The 20,608-nt window shown below is 41.1% G+C and overlaps 1 protein-coding gene across 4 annotated transcripts in view; it reads right to left on the reverse strand.

Annotated features, from left to right (window-relative positions):
- Positions 1–15,777, reverse strand: part of TMEM242 (transmembrane protein 242) — a 29,486-nt gene extending 13,709 nt beyond the window's left edge. Inside the window, exons 1-4 of one of the 4 annotated variants that reach the window (XM_049653150.1) lie at positions 15,467–15,777; positions 14,384–14,484; positions 9,436–9,573; positions 1,972–4,051 (exon numbers count right to left, since the gene is read on the reverse strand). In XM_049653150.1, the coding sequence (XP_049509107.1) occupies positions 3,974–4,051; positions 9,436–9,573; positions 14,384–14,484; positions 15,467–15,551 (402 nt within the window). In that variant the 5' untranslated portion in view covers positions 15,552–15,777 and the 3' untranslated portion in view covers positions 1,972–3,973. Of the gene's footprint in view, positions 1–1,971; positions 4,052–6,187; positions 7,657–9,435; positions 9,574–14,383; positions 14,485–15,466 lie in introns of those variants that run through there. The other 3 variants (XM_049653153.1, XM_049653149.1, XM_049653151.1) reach the window with 3 other exon arrangements.
- Positions 15,778–20,608: the final 4,831 nt, after the last annotated feature.

Consider the following 20,608-nt stretch of genomic DNA (forward strand, 5'->3'; position numbering starts at 1 on the left):
CAAATGTCGCTGAGAGTCAACTAACAGAATGATAAAGACCTGGGTGTGGCAACAAGGAGGGCACTGGTGACCCTACCCAGCAGTTTCCCTCAGGACTGAGGCGAGAAAGGGGAGGAAGTACAGACGGTGACCATGGCAACTGTCAGAAATCTTTTCCTTCCTTTCCTTCCCAACTCTTCCTTTCTTTCCTCTTTCCTTCCCTTCCGTCTCTTTCCTTCTTCCTTTCATTTTAGAGACAAAGCATGCACCTGAGCAGGGGAGAGGGGCAGAGGGAGACACAGAATCTTAAGTAGGCTCCACACTCAGTGCAGAGGCAAATGCCAGGCTCGATCCCACGACGCTGAGATCAGGACCTGAGCTGAAATCAAGAGCAGGTCGCTCAACTGACTGAGCCACCCAGGCGCCCTGCGAAAGATCTTTTCTATGAAGGGAAGCAGACGAATGGGCTGGCAGCTGGAGAAAGATGAGGAATGTCAGAGAGAATTTATAGAGGCGGGAGAAACTGGAACATGTCTGTACACGCTGCAGCAGAGGGGAAACCAATAGCTAAGGCTGAGGATAATTCCGGAAGCAAGATCCTCTGGCAGATGGTAGGGGTCAGCCCTTGGTAGCGGCATGGCCACCTTGTCCATGGTGACATGAACAAGGCAGAGTGAGTGGTACAGATGCAGGGAGAAGTTTGGGGAAGATGAAGGCCATGGCCTTCTTGCAAAGTGTGGAGAAAGGACTATTGAGAGGCCAGGCGGGAGGCAGGGTGAATGGAGATTAGTCGTGACCATCTTGAGGCAGGGCGACACCCCGACTACAGTGGCTGTGGGGGTGTGGGAGAAGCAAGGCTTGGTGACTGTTTAGATACAGGGGTGACAAAGAGTGTGGTCATGAACAGAATCTAGCTTTTCTCTCTGGGCAGCTCTGTGGATGATGGAGCCATTCCCCCGAGTGATGCAGGAGGAGGGGATGGGGTGAGGATGGGGTGAGGGGTGGTGAATGACCATGCAGGTGGGGACACGTGTGATGCCTGCAGGCCATCCAGTCGAGCGGGTCCACGAGCAAGGAGCTCAGGGGTCGACTCAAGATGCAGACCTGGCAACCTTCTGCACGTGGATGAAGCCACCAGAGTGGATGGAGCCTGCAAAGGAGAAAATTCAAGGGCAAAGCAAGGAACTAGCATCTAATGTGTAAAATAAGGCAGCAGCATTTCAGAAGTAGATGGGATAGTGGGAAATAAAAAGTAAGAGCCAAACTAGGATTGAGAAAAATTACAAAACGAATAAAGAACTATAGAAGCCCAGCATTCGTTCGCACAAGAGGCAAACTGATGTATCGGAGTCATCAAAAAATAGTGAGATTATGTTCAGCACAATTTACATTGTGGAAAGATACACAGCACATTTAAAAAAAAGATTTCTTCTTAAAATTGTTAGAAATATTTCAGTCAGAAAAATTCAACTGGAGAGACCACTTCATTGTCTGATATACCGGTAAATGACTAATAATATATATAAATATACCAACATACACATATAAATTTTTTCATGGAGTCTTAGAGATTTCTAAGTGACCAAGAATAGGTACCTTTCGTAACAAAGGTAGACACATGCTATCAGGTCTTCACTCCACAAGCCTTATTTAGAGAGATCTGCTCACGTGAGTCCAATTTTCTGTGCTCAGTAGAAGAAATAAGGACAAAGAAAAGGAAAACCCGAGTGAAATCAAGGATACTTTTCCTCTGGTGGAGTAAGGCTGGGAACATTCCTGAGGTGATTAAGCCTGATTTGTGTCAGGCTTTGGAACAAGAAGGCTTTCATGGCAGACCTGATCTTTTCTAGTAATGGTTGCACATTCCTATATTATAAAATGCTTGGGGCCCTGTTTTACTTATAAAAGGAAAACATGGGTTTTTAGAAGAGGTATATTGGCAATATGCCAAAAAAAGCTGATTTTTTTTTTTCCCACCCCCTTGGCTTAGGCAAAAAAAAAAAAAAAAAAAAAAACCAACCAAAAACAAAAAAAAGACACTAGCTGTTATCTCCCATTTTAGACCGAGCAAGTCCCTGTGATTCGGTCTCTGTCACCAAATTGCTCCTCCACATCACACTGAGTGCCTCTTACCACCGGATGCCAAGCCCATTAGAGCTGCAGTGAATGGGAAATAAGGGTTACGGAGATGTTCTTGTCACCTCAGACCTAGATTTAAGTGATGCACAGTGCCACTTCCAATTAATTTGAAAATGATTCCTGGAATATATTCCTCAATGCTTATGCCATTTGAAGGCCCTGAGCCTGACAGACGGAACTATCTGTGCAAGATCACGATGACTCTGTGTTCCGGGTGTTCTAGTAAGTACTATCAGGAAGTTGACGTGAGGCTGGGTCAGCTGACATTATGGTAATCAGAATAAGGAAGTGAAGTCCGCTTCCTGGGGACAGAAGCTGGTGGCTCTGAAATTAGATTAGGCCAGGACGCAGAAGGGACATATTTCAGTCACTTTTCAGATTTGCCCTGCAGATTCCTCAGAAGTGGCTACCATTAAACAATTTGCCAAGAGACGGATTTGTTTTTAATCTTTGACCAAACCAATGAGAAGTACAAAGCACAGTCTATTTTCTTCTTAGATATCTTAGAAGTTAAAAACTTCTAAGCTTTTCCATAGTTTTATTTACATATGCAGTTCTAGCATTCACAATGTTGCTTCATTTGAAATGAGTAACTTAAAAACGGTGTAGGCATAAAAATATTTAATATAAGATATAGCAGATGTTGAAATTAGCAAAAAGTCAAAAGAAAGAGATTTGACTGTAATTAGCAAAAGCCCTTAAAGCTGGTCACAAGGACATTAAGAAATGAGCCTAAATATTAACATAAAAAGTATACTTAGCAGCAGCTACAAAAAAGAGCTGGAGAAAATACATTTTATTAGAATGAATCCAATATTGTCCTAGAGGAAGGAGATAATATTACTTCCCTTAAAGAATCTTTCTTAGAATAGCAAAGTTGAATGCCAATTTTTAGAGAAATATTTAAAATGTGTTTTATTTACATATTTTACTTTTTGTTTTCAAGGAAAAGAAAGCCTGGCTCTTGAGAAAGAACCAACCTATTATCAGCAGATGAGGAAGCAACACTGGGGCTGGAGAGATATGTTAAAACTCCAATCACAGGTTATTTGCATAAAAGCCTTTATAGCGACAGGGACTTCAAAGAGATGCAGTAAAGAAAGAAAGAGATTATTTCCCGTCTATCAGATTGGCAAACATTTCAAAGTAATAGAAGCCACTAATGGCAAGGGTGCTAGGAAACCTGTATGCATTGTCAATATCTTCTAAATGTATAAACTGAGCACTTAGCAATAGGTATCAAAAACATTTTAAAAATGCACTTGGATTTAACAATAACATCATCTGTGTTTAGGACAAATTTCCTGACCAAGAAAAGTACAAAAAGATGCATGCCTGCAGAGGTTCACTATGGTGTTTAAACAGTGAAAAATTACAATCTAAATGCTATTGGCAGGAGACTGATTAAGTAATTATAATATAATGGAGCACCATGTAGCCATTAAAAATGATGGAGATTTATAGACTCTACTGTGCAAAGATGTTCTTGTGGCTATTCAGTGAAAAAGGTTCCAGAATAGTACAGTAAAACAACATTTATATATAATTATATGAATATGTTTCTAGAAAGTCTGAAGGGATGTTTTTATTTTAGTAAGTGATTACAACTCAGTGAGATTTCTGGTGAGTTTTGTTTCCTCTTTTGTATTTTTCTACAGTTTTTTTTTACAATGAGTACATAATTTTACAAAAAAACAAAGCCGTCTTTGTTTTAAGATAGGTCCTAAACATGTTTTTCTTTAAGCAATATAGGGACGCCTGGGTGGCTCAGTCGATTAAGTGACTTCAGGTCAGGTCAGGTCATGATCTCATGGTTCATGAGTCCAAGCCCTGCATCAGGCTCTGTGCTGACAGTTCAGAGCCTGAAGCCTGCTTCTGATTCTGCGTCTCCCTCTCTCTCTGCCCCTCCCCTGCTTGCATTCTGTTTCTGTCTCTGAAAAATAAATATTTAAAAAAATTTTAAATAAGTAATATATGTAAGGGGTGCTTAGGTGGCCCAGTCGGTTAAGCGTCTGACTTCAGCTCGGGTCATGATCTCGCAGTTCGTGAGTTCGAGCCCTGCGTCAGGCTCTGTGCTGATGAAGATGCAGAGTCTGCTTGGGATTCTCTCTCTTTCCCTTGTTCTCTGTCCCTCCCCCACTTGAGCTCACATACTCTCTCTCTCTCTCAAAATAAATAAATAAACTTAAAAAAATAAGCAATATATGTAAATAAAAACAGTATCCCATGGTAAAAAAAACAAACAAAACTAAAAGTTCCCTTTATTTACAAGTAAATTTTTAAATTTAAATTTCTGGACAATTTAAAGTATTTCACAATAACTAAAAATGTTTTCATTCATGGCTTTATTACTGTTGAGGTTTTAGGTCCTCTGAGGGCAACAAGTGTAAATTATCCCTAAATTCTAACTACACCAGGTATCATGAATATAGTAAATACAAGGCACAGTAAATGTTAGCAACGGTGATTCTGATCAGCACTCTAAGACAACTTCACCTCCAACAAATGTTGAACACGAGTCCATAGGCATAAAAAAAAGGCCTAACGCTCCCGGTCATATCAATTAGGAATTATTTATGCATCCAACATTTTTCCTTCCTTCCTTTTCCTTCTAAGGGGAGGAAAAAAAAGGCAAAATGTCTAACCATAAGTATGCTCAACCTTTTCAGAAATCCTTTCAAGTATCAATACTTAAAAAGAAAAGGTAGAAAAGTTAAGTCTTTGTGCTTAAGTTAACATGTAAATAATTGTAAATGGCATGTTTTTTTCTTTTGATAACTGGAGAATTACTATTTGGTACCCCTAGAAATCCTTATTTACTTACTGACAAGCTTTTATTTCAACTATTCTCTAAACCTAAAATATCTGCCCCTAATAAAAACAATCTAATCAGACCTCCACGGTGTGAACTTGGCCCGAACACGGCAGTCTCCCAGGATCGTTTGCGTAGCTGCATCAGGGGACCACAAACTCATGGTAAATGCTCATTCTCTTCACAATTAAGTTACTGTGATAAAATTAATGCTGCCTCAGTCATAATCAGATGATAAAATACTGTAATTTAAAGTAATTGATGAATTCATACTGAGCAATCGGGCCTTGCTTGCTGGCCCACAACACTGCTCAGCAGGCTGGAACTGGTGAGCTGATCCCAGGCGGAAGGTGAACTGGTTCCTCCACGAAGGCAGGGAGGGTCCCCTCTTACATCCTGAGCACACTTACCCTGTTTCAGTATGCTGACAACAAGATAGCCTCCACTAGCTCTCCTTTATTTGAATCTCTAATTAAATGATACACCATCGTGCAAAATACAAATTCATATCCGATGTTTTGTACATGTTCTATGTGAAATGAAATTCCATAATAATTATGAATACACAAAGAGTAAATCCAAAATACTTCTAAGAAACTGAAGACCTTAGCTTCGAGCATTTCAACGTGTTCTCTTTTAGGCCAGCAGATGTAGCTGTGAATTAAAACAGGGAATGTAAACTGCTCTCCTTCAGCCATTAGATGGCACCCTTTTTTTTTTTTTTTTAAACTGGGTTTATATTGGGAATTTAATACAGTCCAGGGTAGCTACCAACAATTATTTGACACTGGAATTGATTTTGATTTACCTGAATTTATCTAGAATGGTCATATCAACTATTTATTGAGTACACACACTTGGGCCATTTCTGTTCAGCATTTTCTAAGATTGTTTTTAGTCAGAGAAAGATGACATTTCCAAATGTGAGGCAGTAAATAGTGATAAAAGTTCCACACTGGACTCAGGGCAACCACACAATTCTCTAGATGCAGAACTGAAATATACCATATTGCTTTCCACAAGCTTCAGAGTGGGTCATATAATAAGAATTTGCTTAGAGAGTCTTAAAAACTAAGTCTTCCATAATAACGGTCTACTGGGGAGTCCTGTCTTGGCACAGTGCCTGGATCAGGGTAGGCCCACAAATGTCTTTTGAATGAACAAATTAACAAACACTACTGCTATTAAAAGGTGTGCTCTTGAAAAGCTGTCAGTGAATCATTTTTCTGGGAGACTTCTCAGATGTGGAGATCAAACTGATATTCCTAATGAACTACAGGTAGGGAAAGAGTAGATTTATATTCCCACTTTTTAGTTAAAGACATGAATATATAAAAAGATTCCAAGTATCATTGTATTCAGTAGTGCCAATCAGAAAATAATTTTTCTTGCTCAACTATTTTATCTAGGCAATAATCCTCCTATTGGTGCCATAAAACAAAGAAGCTCACATTCTAGAAGCTAGAATAGCACCATAAAGCCCATAAAGCCCAAGTTCTTGAGCATTTAACTTAACTTAAATAACTTAGTTTTGTTGGTCTATGGAAATTTGGATTGATTTATTATGACTCTTCTAATTTAAAGACTATTCATATTTTCAAATATCTTAAAACTTTATTACTCAGTTTATGACCTACATTACTAAGTTCTGGAAACATCACCAATCATTTCCATGAAGTCAATATAAAGTGCTAACAGACCATCATTTTTATAGAAACTAAAAGCTTAATTAAGTATTTCATGCCCCCAAGTAGATTTCTTACATAGTTGAAGGGGTTTTGTGAACTCCTAGGCAGCTGTGCTTCATTTTTAGCATAAATTAGTAAAAATAACATCTAGCACTATTGTTTCAAAAGGGTTCTATTGTGAAAATACACATTTAAGAAGCACAGAAAAGTAAAATAAAAATTCACCCCCACACCTATATTTCACCCACATTATTTCTTTTTAAAAAAATGTTTTTAATGTATATTTATTTTTGAGGGAGTGCAAGTTGAGAGGCAGAGAGAGATGGGGACAGGGGATGTGAAGCAGGCTCTGCACTGTCTTGGCAGACCCTGATACGAAGCTCGAACTCACGAATAGCGAGGTCATGACCTGAGCCAAAGTCAGAGGTTTAACGGACCAAGCCACCCAGGCACCCCAAAAACTTCAAATTTCTGCCAGACGTATTTTCTCTGTTTTTTCCACTTGTTTTCAATAATTGCTCTCATATTATATATACATATGAATACTGTTTTACCATTATATCCTAAAGACTTTTCTACTGAAGATGAAGGCTAAAAGGAGGTCTTCCTTTTTATGAGAAAATGGCCGGTCCTATACCAGACTGATGTTAATTACAATGTTGGGAGATGAGACCCACATTGAAGATACCCAGTAAAACCTGTCAAGTTACTAAGAATGTGTGGGTGTGGATCACATCATAATCAAAACCAAATTAACCACCTCCTTCCCCTCATCCCGGCCCCTTCCAGCTACTCCTTGATTTCCCATCTTAGGTAAGGGAGGTAACATTGGGGGAAAAAAAATCTAGGTTTTAAAGACTATCAGACTTGGATCCAAATCTTGACTCTGTCAATTATAAGCTGTGTGATCTTGGAAAAATGACTTAACCTCTCTGAGTCCCAATTTCCTCGTTTATAAAATGGGGGATATTAATACCTGCTTCATAATTATTGTGAAGATTAAGTAATCTGCTAGGTCTAAAATGTCTGGCACAATATCTGCAATGGAAGAAGAGATTTTACATTGGTCAAAAGCAAAACTGAGGACACAACAAAAAACATCAAAAATCTTCAATCATGGGGAGGTTGGTGGGGGCTAAATGGGTGATGGGCATTAAGGAGGGCACTCGTTCTGATGAGCACTGGGTGTTACATATAAGTGATGAATCGCTAAATTCCACTCCTGAAACCACTAGTACACTATATGTTAACTAACTTGAATTTAAATTAAATCTTAGAAAAAAAAAATCTTCAGTCACGGCTCTTCTAACTTTTCCAAGTAAACCTGACTTTATTGTCATAAACAGTTACTAGCCAGCAAAGTGACTTTAAAAATAAGTGTCAGACTAGGAGAAAAGCAACATCTATTCGTCAGAATACTCTGAGTGAAAAGTACAATAATGCTGATGTTTAGTTATGATTAAACCAAATGTGAAAAATATAATAATGTTTTTAATAATAATAATACCTATCATTCCCCCTCCCTTGCAATTTCCCCCTCTACTGAATCACTCCCATCAGCACGCACACATGCTGTTAATTCTCCCAACTTAAAAAACAAACAAACAAACAAAAACCCTCTCTTGATCTCAGGCCCCTTCTAGCTATGACCCCATTTCTTTCTTTCTCGTTATGGCAGAACTCAAGATGTGCTTATATGTACTGCCTCCAATCTCTCTCCTCCATTCTTTTTTGTACCACCCCACTGAAGTTTTACCCACCAAGGACTGCCACACTGCTCACTTGGCAAACTAACAGTGTCATCTCACACGACTTATCCCCAGTGTACACCTTCTTCACCCGTGTCCAAGTCACCATTCTCCCGGTTCTCCCTGGTTTTGCTCTTTGGTAGAGAGGACTCCTTTGCTAATTTCCTCCATATTCCCTAGCGTCTACACCTTGGGAGTGCCCAAGAGCTCCTTCCTCCGACCTCTTTTCTCCCTGCGTTCACTGCCTTGGTGAACTCACCCGATCTCCTGCCTTTATTTATTTATTTTTTTAACGTTTATTTATTTTTGAGACAGAGAGAGACAGCATGAGCGGGGGAGGGTCAGAGAGAGAGGGAGACACAGAATCCGAAGCAGACTCCAGGCTCTGAGCCGTCAGCACAGAGCCCGACGCGGGGCTCGAACTCACATACCGCGAGATCGTGACCTGAGCCGAAGTCGGACGCTTAACCGACTGAGCCACCCAGGCGCCCCATCTCCTGCCTTTAAATACTACCTTTAAATATCGAAGAGTCTCAAGTTTACATCTTCACCTCGTACCTCTCCTCTGTGTTCGAAACTTCTACATCTAACTGCTTGCTTGACTCTCCACTTAGCCATCTAATAGGCACTTCAAACTCACAGGCCACGGACTGAGCTCCTGACATTATCCCCAAGCACCTGCTCCTCTCACACTGGTCCTCGTCCATCTTCCAGCTGCTCAGGCCAAAAGCCTTGGAGATCCCTGAAGTCATTTTTTTCCCTCACCGCTCACATCCGATGTATAACAAATCCTTGCTGACTCTACTTTCAAAATATACCTAGAACCTCTTTTCGTCAACTCCACTGCTGCCACCCATTCCAAACCACCATCGATTCTCACCTGTCACAAAGAGCCTGGTCCACAGAACTTCCTACCAGTAGTTTAAAAAAAAAGCCAATCATTCCTAATATATAGCTTTTTAGCTTGGGGTATAGGTTACACACACAGTTCTTGAAAATCAGGCAGATTTAGACCACAGAAAGTAGAATAAACATTCCAGATATCAATTATAGGATCGTAGTTACTTACACTGTGTACTCCTAAAGCTTTCCAGACTGCGAAGCTGATCACACCAACCCCACACCACGCATAAAGTGAGCCCCAACCCAAGGCTCGCAAGGCAAGGATAGACCCGCTCTCCGGTAAGGCAGCCGTGGCCATACTTCCCTGCGATGAAGACAGAAAGGAAAAAATCATCAGTTCAGAAAGAGTAATTATTTGGGGAGTGTGAAATTCTTGACTCTCTGAATTCTATCATAATATTGGGAAGCCGGACCAACCCAAGTTCAAATACCAGCTTTGCTACTTAATAACTGCAGGACTTAGGTCACAACTTCTCTGACAGATATTTGAATATGCAAGGAATTACCAGGAGCTTTGCTAGATACTGAAGAGAAAAAAGTAAATAGAGTAACTTCTTTCTGATTAAAGATTTCAATCAATGGGGGGGAGGACACAGACTCATAAAATTATGATCTAAATGTAATGTGCAACAGAACTATACATGGTCCCTGAGGAGGGCACCTAGTCTATTGCTGCAGTTAGAGGAAGTTTTAAGGAGGGGTTCCTGAAAGAGCTAAATCTAAATCATTGCAAAGACTTTTAAATATATATGCAAAATACGGGCACACGGTAGAAATTTAGATTATGGCAGCTATTAATGAGAAATGAGAAAATAAACAATGACTCTCTTCTTGGGTTTCAAGGTATAATATTAAGGTAAAAATCTATAATCATAATAATAGAACAACTTTCAGACTATCAGCATACAAATGTGACTAGAGATGAGTAAGAACGCAACACACCTTCAAAAGGGAATAACCACCCCATCACTGAAGGCACTGATTGCTGGGTTTTCCCCCCAAAACTTCTTTGCTATCTTTACTATAATTCTTCCAGAAAAACCCTATAACATTCTGTCAAGATTCCTCCAAGTCCATTAGAATGTCATCAAACTGATTGGCTAATGTGATGAGATAGAAAATTTACGTTGTCTTCTTCTAAAAATGTATTTCCATTTACTCCAGACTTTCTTTTTTATAATAATTTTCTTTATATTGCTCAACCTGTTGAATAAAGGATTTTAGCACAGGTGTTGTGACTGTGAATGTTACTGGTAGCACATAGAAACGCTTGGTTTATCTGGATCTCCATGCCTTGACCCAGTAGATACTCAATATTTGCTGACTTACCACTTTTTTGTAGATATGAGACCCAACCAGATTTTTCAAGAGATTTTTCTTTAGCCATTTTCTATGATAAAACAACTCTCTTATCCCTTTTCTCATGATGCTATAGTTTCAGAGCGTTTTTCTGGATACTACACAGCTCATATAAATTCACTAACTTCTAATTGGCCTGAATTTTCATCCAGAAGCAGCACCATTAACCAAATATTATTAAACCAAGGTCAATTTAGGTGCCTAAGTTTTATTTTAGAAAACTTAAAAGTTCCTTATTTCCCTGGGAAGGACAGAAATTATATATGTATTACATATGTACATGTATTTTTTTTTTAAGCCACCTTAGCTTATACCTTTCTCTGTTGATTCAACAAAGGACAAAGAAAAATGCTCACTCATCACTTACTACTGCCTTTCAACTCCAAGTTTTCTAGCATGGGACTCAGCTAAGACAATGAAATTAAGATTTTAAAGAAATGATGATCATCCTCCTGAAATAATAGCAGTGTAGGCAGTCCCCAACTAAAAGCTGGTCATTTTCAAGTTCTGAGTTGCAATCTGAATCTGTATTATAAATAATAGCTAGATTCCGGGCAGAAGATTATTTAAATAAAAAGTGGCTACAAATAATTTCTTCTCCAAAAATAGTCAAAGATGGAGACATCGCCATGGTGAGCAAGCTGTTTAATCCATGTGTGCCACAGTTTAATGGGGTCAATACAGTAACGGTACCTCACAGGGTTGAGATGGGGGTTAAGTGAACCCAACCCTTACAGTAGCAGCTAGCACATGGTAAGCATCAAATGTTAGGTATCATTATCACTATTAATGTCAGAGAAAACTGCCACGCAGGGACTCTGAAGTACACTGCCTGAGTGGTATCCTTAAATGTGTGCTTGCTCAGTGTAAGTGTATTAACTGCTTCAGAACCTCTGAGCTCCTTTACAAACCTTTACCTCTCAGAGTCTGGATCAATGGTAATACTCTAATTCAAATGCTTCCCCAGAGGGGAGGTGGAGCTGTACACAACATATTTAATATCAAGGCCAGTGGTTCTCAAACTTTCTGGTTTCAGGATCCATTTATGGTTGGATCCCAAAGATTTCTGATTATGTGGATTATATCTATTAATATTAAATATATTAGAAATTAAAACTAAGAAATTCTTAAGTTTTATATATTACTTCATTTAAAAATAAAGCCAATATAGATTAATGTAAACCTATTTAATATAAACAACTATCTTACGGAAGAATTTAGTGCAAGGAGGCAATGTTTTACATTTTTCTTAAGCTTTTAGAAATCTGGCTTAATAAAAGACAGATGAATTTTCATAAATGCTTCTGTATTCAATCTGTTGCAATATGTTTTTCAAGTATCTGAATAAAATCCAGCCTTACAGAGGTATGTGGTTAGAAAAGGGACAAGTATTTTTTTTTAATGTTTGTTTGTTTGTTTTGAGCAGGGGAGGGGCAGAGAGAGAGAGAGAGAGAGAGAGAGAATCCCAAGCAGGCTGCAGGCTGTCAGCTCAGAGCCCGACGCAGGGCTTGATCTCAGGAACTGTGAGATCATGACCTAAGCTGAGATCAAGACTCTGAGGCTTAACCGACTAAGCCACCCAGGTGCCCCAGGGACGAGTATTTTAATAGCCTTTCTTTTCTGATGCTACACCCAAACTTCACAGATAGTTGCACTTTGGAATCTGAAGTCACGCTGATGAATTTTTCTACTTTGCTACATTAAAATCCATTAGTCTATTCTGTACTTCAAATGGGCCTTTCATCCATGCATTATGATCGTTCAGAAAATATTGATTAACCAAGTTATGCAGATCTCCCCAATGTTGACACCTCTTATTAAATATTTAAAATTTCACATCATTAATATTACCACCAATCTCACCAGAAAAGCCTTTAAGTACTGAGCACCTATCAAGATCAGAATGGCAGATACAAGTTTCCTAAAATCTACTTTTCACTTGCAAGCTCGAAGTTTACCACTGACAACAAACACCAACAGTGCTTGCCTGAAGAGACACAGGCTCATTTTGTTCATTTTGAAGGAAATGTCTGCCAAATACCCACTTCTGAGTAACTATAGTGTGTCAGTTGCTCTTTCAAACGAAAATGATATTACATGGGAAAAAAAAGCAGCTAGTTCAGCATGCAACTTAATCACACAATTGCTTTTCCTGGAGAAACACATCTTTCTTTGGTATAAAGCAGAAGTGCTTTACGCCTACCGCCCATTCCTTCACATGGAATATTACAGAGGTACATTCAAGGGTTAAGATTTAATAAAATTAATATTTTTACTGCTTTAACAAGGGCAGTCTTATGCAATTATGGCTTTTTTTTTTAAAACTACAGGTGCATCGTAATTAAAGACACAGTGACTGCTAGTAGTTTGGAGCCACTGCCTTGATTACACCAAGGCACCAGCAGCTTTACCCCCGACTGCTTCCATACCATTAGTACAAATGTCTGAGTTATTATGAAAACAGTTTTGATGTTACAGATCTCCCAAAGAGTTTCTATGGACCGCAGCTTGAAGTGGAAAGAGAACTCGACTGGTTTATGATTTTCACGTAACACTGCTCTTCAAGTTGTAATTATACAGTTAACTGTGTAAATACTTGTTTAATATGTCTCCTGCACCAGATGCTAGCTTCCTGAAGGGCAGATATTTTGCTCATCTCTGTATCTCCGGCTCCTAGCAAGCACAATGCCTGACACATAAAAGATCCCCAAGTTAACACTTGTTGAAGCAATAAAGTAATGGATAAATACACCATATGGGATGGAGAGGGCAGAGACAGGACAACACACGCCAACAAGTAACAACTCAACGTAAAGAAAAATCCTCACCAACTGGGGAAATGAGGTAGATATGTCCACATGAGTGATTACTCAATCTTGCTCATGGAGTAAGAATTTTCTGCCATAAGTAGGTTATGGTCTTTCAACCAAAACTTATTGAGCACCTGTGTGTCAGGCCCTTTTCTGGGGAGCAGGGCTGCCGCAGTGCACACGCATGTGTGGTCTCTGGGTTCAAGAAGCTGACCTATGTTTTTCATTGATGACAAGACGCACTTTACTTCAACAATTTAACATTTTTGAAACAGAAATGCCTCTGGTGCCTGGCTGGCTCAGTCAGTAGAACATGTGAGTCTTGATCTTAGGGTCATGAGTTCAAGCCCCACGTTGGGTGTAAAGTTTACTTTAAAAAATAAAACGAAATGCCTCTGGCGATCAGTATTATGTCAAGAGTTAATAATGGCATTACTTTTTTTTTTTCTTAGTGGCACATAAAATACCGGAGCCTCTAACAACTCATAGGGAATTATCCAGATTTAGTCTCCTTCTGCTAAAATTTAAGAAAGCACATAATTAAATACATTTTTTTAAATGGATATAGGGGTGCCTGGGTGGCTCAGTTGGTTAAGCCTTGGACTTCGGTTCAGGTCTTGATCTCCTGATTTGTGAGTTTGAGCCCCACACCAGGCTCTGTGCTGACAGCTCGGAGCCTGGAGTTGGCTTCAGATTCTCTGTCTCCCTCTCTCTCTGCCCCTTCCCTGCTTTGCTCTTGCTCTCTCAAAAATAAACATGAAAAAAACTTTAATGAAAATAAAGACCACTAATTTGTACACTTCTTGAATCTATAGGTGGACACAGGTTTACTTCTTAAAACAATATGAAAGGCCACCAACATTTTTTTCACTTCCCCTGTGCACACTGGCTACCAGCTATCTGTAAGCAGTAACACTGCTATTAATGGATTTCCTTGTCACAAACCTTATTGAACCATTCAGGGCTTTTCTTTTTAGCCAATGATAATGTTGTAACAAATCCGGCTACCATTCCTGCTGCAGCAACAGTACCAAGGAAAACTCCACCTGCCAAGAGTTTTGGGGGTAGGGCATGGAGGGTGAGAGGGATTAAAGGGAGGAAAAAAAAAAACACCTTAAGTTAAGAGGACATACACAAATAAGTTTCAGACCTTTTTTTTTTTTTTTTTTTTTTTAAGAGAGAGATTATGAACAGGCTCTGTGCTCAGTGTACCCAAGGAGGGGCTGGATCTCACTACCCTGGGATCATGACCTAAGCTGAAACCAAAAGTTGGTGGCTTAACCCACTGAGCCACCCAGGCACTCCTTTAAAATACATTTTAGGCGCTCCTTTAAATTACATTTTAGAGGTGCCTGGGTGACTTAGTGGGTTCAGCCTGGGACCTGATTTTGGCTCAGGTCATGATCCCAAGGTCCTGGGATTGGGACCCACAATAGGCTCTGAATTAAGCCTGGAGTCTGCTTAAGATTCTCTCTCTCCTTCTGCCACTGTCCCCCGCTGGTGCACTCTCTCTTTAAAATTATTATAATAATTTTAAAAACTATAAAAAATAAATTACATTTTAAGTCCCTTCTGAAATTTGAGAAACCTAACTAGGCAGCTCTTGCAAAACATAAACAATAGCAATGTGAAACCTCTGGTGCTTGCGGTCATCCTGAGGTATCCGTTCCCAAGTGGTGAGAATCGTCGCAGGGTCCCTTACCCTCTTCACCCGGATGGTGCCATGAAGTTTTTCTCCGGGGGGGCGGGGGGGGGGGGACGAGATAGTGGGAGTTCGAAAGGGGGCGGCACGAGAGAAACTGCAGAGTGATGGGGGAAATGCAGCACACACGACATCTCGAGGGACCAGCCCCAAGCCCAGGGGAGATTCCAATGGGCACGACCCCTGATCCCCGTCCCCACCGGCTAAACTCAGCGGCAGCCCAAGGGAAGGTCTCCCAGGGCCGGGTGTGTGTGGAAATGGAGGCTTCGGCGCAGGCCCAGGGTGAGCTCGCCCGGGCACCAGCACCTCACCACACCACACCACACCTTTAATCAGGAAAAGCCGATCGTCTGTAGATTCCGGAGCCTCCAGAGAGGACGGCTGTCCAGCCCCAGCACCCGCCGCCTCCATGTTTCTAGGCCTCCGCAATTGCGTCCGACGCCAACTGAGTCCGGGTGGAAACGAGAGTGAGGCGGAGGACAAAGGTTCCGCTACCTCCTCTCCCTGTGCGTTCTGAATACTGGTCCGGGGAATGGCGGCTCACCCCAAACCCTCTCTCTTCCCCCGCCGACGGGCGAGAACAACAAGGTGGCTGCCCGTGGTGACCCCACCCCAGCCCCGAGGGTGGTGTCCTCCCAGGCCGACTCCAGGTTGGATCATTTGCCTGCTCCAAAGTGATGATCGCTGCACTTGAATACGGTCTTTTTCAAACAGTGCCGGGCCCTGACTCTAGGAGGCAGTGAGCGGTCGCGCATTGAGCCAGGAGCCCAGTCCCAGGCAGGTTTGAGACCCTGGAGCTCAGTTTCCTGAGCAGCCTTACATTATGTCCAGGGATTTACCCAGCCCTAATGTTTCACGATTCTAGAAAGCAGGTCTCCCGTCTTTTCTCTGTACTTTTCTGGGAAATTTCGTAACAGTCTTCACTTTAGGTGTAAGTGACAGGTTTTATCCCTGGAAGAGAGGCCGTCTCACAGGTCCGCTGCGATAGATCTCCTTCCCGGGTAGTTTGATTGATGGACCTACCAAGACGAGTGGATGGCTATCGGGCTGAACTGCAGCGAGTGATACAACTGAGCGAGAACAGCTGAGGACAACCCTGAGGTTGCTAACACGGACTGCAAGGCTGCACTAGAGTCCTTCTTGCGGGGGAAACGCTGGTGCAGGCGACCCCCAGACGCGCCTAGTCTTCACAGTCTGGGAGGCTGGTGTGCCCGCGGGGGTGGATTCTGTAAATGGTCCCTGAGAGGAAGAGGCTGGAAGTCATAAACAATCTTTCAAGCCTCTCAAACACAGACACATGACATCATCTTTCAAAATGAGACAATCTGTCCTTTGTTCAATGTGAACACACACACAAAAGCCATGAACTTCTTGAGGATGAGGATGGAGATTTTTATTCATTTTTATATTCTCTGGCTCTCAACCTATTATCTGGTCACACATAATAAATTTGGGGTGAATGAATAAATGAATGCATTAGTTAATTGCAATTAGTAGCTCAACCCTGGGCTCAGGTCCTCAATCCCTTCTCTGCCATGCGAACTTGGCTGAGTTATTGAGGCTCTCTGCCTCAGTTTCCTCGTATGTAAAACCAAGAAACTGATAGTAGCTGCCTCACGGGTTGCTGTGAGAAGTAAAGGAAGCAACATAAAGAAGTCAGCATAGTGTCGGGCACAGATACTCAGTATGTGTTAGCTTTAGTTATGATACCTTTTAATTTCCAGTAACTGTTTTTGCAGCATCGCCTATGGAAAATTTTAAGTTATAGATGCCCAGGGCCCACCACTGAAGATGATTGCTCTGAAGGTCCAGGCAGGGCAGTGTAAAAGCTCCACAGGGAGTTCAGATGATCAGTCAGGTTGAGGACTATTCTGTTTCTGGCTGAAACCACACAAAATTTATCTAAACTGTGTGTGCCTTGGAAGCAAAATGCCAGAGTCTGAAAGGGCCCTTTAAACTGGTAAATGCTGTACTAACTCGTTGAAGTTCTTTAGGACCCATTCTTTCTCCTTTCCCTTGTACAAAATGGTGATCATAGCAGCTAACATTTTTTTTTTTTTTTTTAGTGCTTTCTGTATGTCTGGCATGGTGCTAAGTGCTTCAAATATGTTATCTCATTTAATTTTCTTTATAAACTCAGAGAAACTAACTAACTTGCTCGACTCCCACAGCTGCTAAGAAGCGGAGCCAGGATATAAAAGAAGATCTGCTTCTAAAAGCAACAAAAGCAAAAGGAAATAAGGGCTACAACAGGCCGGAAGCCTCTGCACAGCAAAGGAAACAAAATGAAAAGGCAATCTACTGAATGGGAATAAACATTTGCAAATCATATACCCAATAAGGGGCTAACATCCAATATATATAAGGAAATCACACAAACACATTCACACAAAACCACCCCAAAAGCCATAAAAATTATACATGGGCAGAGGATCTGAATAGACATTTTCCCAAAGAAGACGTATAGATAGCTAACAGACATGTGAAAAGATGCTCTACGTCACTAATCATCAGGAAAATACAAATCAAAACCACAGTGAGATATCACCTTGCACTTGTTAGAATGGCTATTATCAAAAAGACAAGAGATAACAAATGTCGGTGAGGATGTGGAGAAAAGAGAACCCTTGCACACTGTTGGTAGGAATGTAAATTGGTGCAGCCACTATGGAAAACAGTACAGATGCTCCTCAAAAAAATTAAAAATAGAGCTACCATATGCTCCAGCAGTTCCACTCTGGCTATTTATCTGAAGAAAATGAAAATACTGTCTTGAAAAGCTACACCCTGATGTCTGTTGGAACATTATTTACAAGAGCCAAGATGTGAAAACCATCTAAATGCAGACCAGTCGATGAATGGATAAAGAAATTGTGGTATGCATGTATAATAATATTATTCAGCCATAAAATGAATGAAACCTTACCATTTGTGACGTGGATGGACCTCAAGGGCATTATGTGAAGTGAAAGAAGTGAGACAAAGAAAGACAGATACCGTATGATCTCTCCTATATGTGGAATCTAAAAGAAGAAACAAAAAAAAAATTAGCTCATAGATGCAAAGCACAGATTGGTGGTTGTCAGAGGCAGGGGGTGGAAGGTAGGAGAAATGGGTGAAGGGGGTCAAAAAGAAAAAGAAAAAGGAATAAATAGAAGAAGTTCTACTCAAATCCTTATCCTGTGCCCAGTGGTCCTCAGGCTCGAGCTTGATAAGTGCAATCCCCTGGAAGGGCTTCTCTCCCAGAGTTTTGACTCAGTGGTCTGGGTGGGCCTGAGAACTTTTATGTCTAAGAAGTTTCCAGGTGAGGCTGATGCGGCTGGTTCCACTTACAGAAGCTCTTCTCCCTGCTTTACTCCCCCAGTTTATACCTCTTAAAGCTACACCATCTACTTTAACTCCTGGAGTTCTCTTGTCCCAAAACTGTTCAGAGAGAAACCGTGCAGGCTCCCTCACTCCCCCTGTCTTTGCTGTCTTTCCCCTCCCCCCAGCAAAACCACAGAATTTTTTTGTATTTTAAGGGTTAAATTGCTATTTACTGTAAGGAGCAGAAAAGAGGCTTTTAAATGTAGGGATGACACAGCATCCTGTGCTCTAGAGCTCGTCTCCATTTTGAGGCAATAAACACAAACTCTGCTGGACCCCTGTCTGCTTTCATTCCAGGAGGTGAACACCCACCTTCATTCTAACTCCCAAAGGTAAAGGACAGCTTCCTCCTTCCTACGTATAAGCTCAGTTTCCCAGGACACAGAGGGCGACAAGGCAATCAAAGCAAACCAACAGGTAGTCTTTGCCTTAGATGACCAATCGGCACTTTGAGGATCCTCGTCAGATACACACCTTGGAGAGACCGAGAGCTCCTTGGACAAGGTGGGCTTGTTGTGTGAGGAGCTTACAATCCCACTCCCCACTGTTCCTAGGCTCCTGCCATTTGCTCCATTCCAGATTCTGGAAGATAGTGATTCCAAGGCCTGGGAAACCTGCATGAAGCAAGAATAGGGAGTCCTTGGCCTTGAGATTAGAACCACATTCCAGGTATCCCAAATTAGGATGCTTAAATAAAATGCATTTTAATTTTTTTAATGTTTTTATTTATTTTTGAGAGATGGAGAGTGAGCAGGGGAGGGGCAGAAAGAGAGAGAAGGAGACACAGAATCCAAGGCAGGCTCCAGGCTCTGAGCTGTCAGCCTGACGGGGCTTGAACTCATGAGCTGTGAGATCATGACCTGAGCCGAAGTCGGACGCTTAACCGACTGAGCCACCCAGGCACCCCAATTAAACATATCTCAAAGACAATGTTAACCTACAGTGTATACAGTGTGCTCTTGGTTTGGGGGGGAGATTCCCATGATTCATCACTTACATACAACACCCAGTGCTCATCCCAACAAGTGCCCTCCTCAATGCCCATCAGCCATATTAAAAAAAATAATAATAATAGGGGAAACTGGATGCGGGGGGAAGGGCGGTATGTGGGAACTCTACACTCTACACAATATTTCTGCAAATCTAAAGCTGCTCTAAAAGAATAAAATCTATTAACTAAAACAAAAATAAAAGAATAAGGACAGTGTTAACCAAGATCTCATATGTCTACAGTTCACACAATCAGGTCACATGCAGTCTAATTCCTGGCCTGCTCTCAGGACCCTCAAATCCCATCTATATTGATTTCTACAAGAAAGCACGATGCAAGCTCCAAACAAGTGACTTGTAAATATTTGGAACACAGTGTCTCCGCAAGATTGGGATGTTAGTTCTGAAGAGCAAGACGGGACATATTCCAAGCATGGACACGAGAGATGAGAAATTTGCAGAAGTTTGGTGCTCCATGCAATGTGGGCAGAACTGTTGTTTCAATGGAAGCATGACTCCCTTTTAGGAAAATGTAATAGAAATGTCTTACAAGCAAAGAGGCTGCTGGGAAAGTGAGCTCATCTGAGACAGATTCTGTTGCTATTTTGGTTTTTGTTTTAGTCAGCTGAAAGTCCATACCATCTATGCATCTGACCACATACTTATTTCAAACATTTGGGCCCCTGTAGATTCTATTTCAAGTTTCGACAGCGAGAAAACCTGTTAGCATTACAGTTCCCAGAATGTGGGTACCCTAGCTCTCTCTAGTTCCAAACACTGACGGGCTTTTTTCCCATCTATTTTTAAAACATGTCTTTGCAGCTTCAATGTCTCCCTGTTTAAAGTAGGAGGCTGCATTCTTTTTTAAATCTGATAAAGGTCACATATTGGTCATTCTTCTCACTGCTACTTGATATAAGATAGTTGTCAAAAATAGAGTGCAGAGATCTTTAAAAGTTACTGCCTAATTAAGTGTGTACATAGAAAAAAAGACACTACACGGAATTATTAACAGAGGTTACCTTGAGGGAAGGGGGGAGGTGAAACTTTCCAATTGCATTTCATCTACTTTCTTCCCTAATAAGCAAAATGCCGACCAAAGCAACAGTTTT

Source organism: Panthera uncia (genome assembly GCF_023721935.1).
Source record: "Panthera uncia isolate 11264 chromosome B2 unlocalized genomic scaffold, Puncia_PCG_1.0 HiC_scaffold_24, whole genome shotgun sequence".
Lineage (NCBI taxonomy): Eukaryota > Metazoa > Chordata > Mammalia > Carnivora > Felidae > Panthera > Panthera uncia.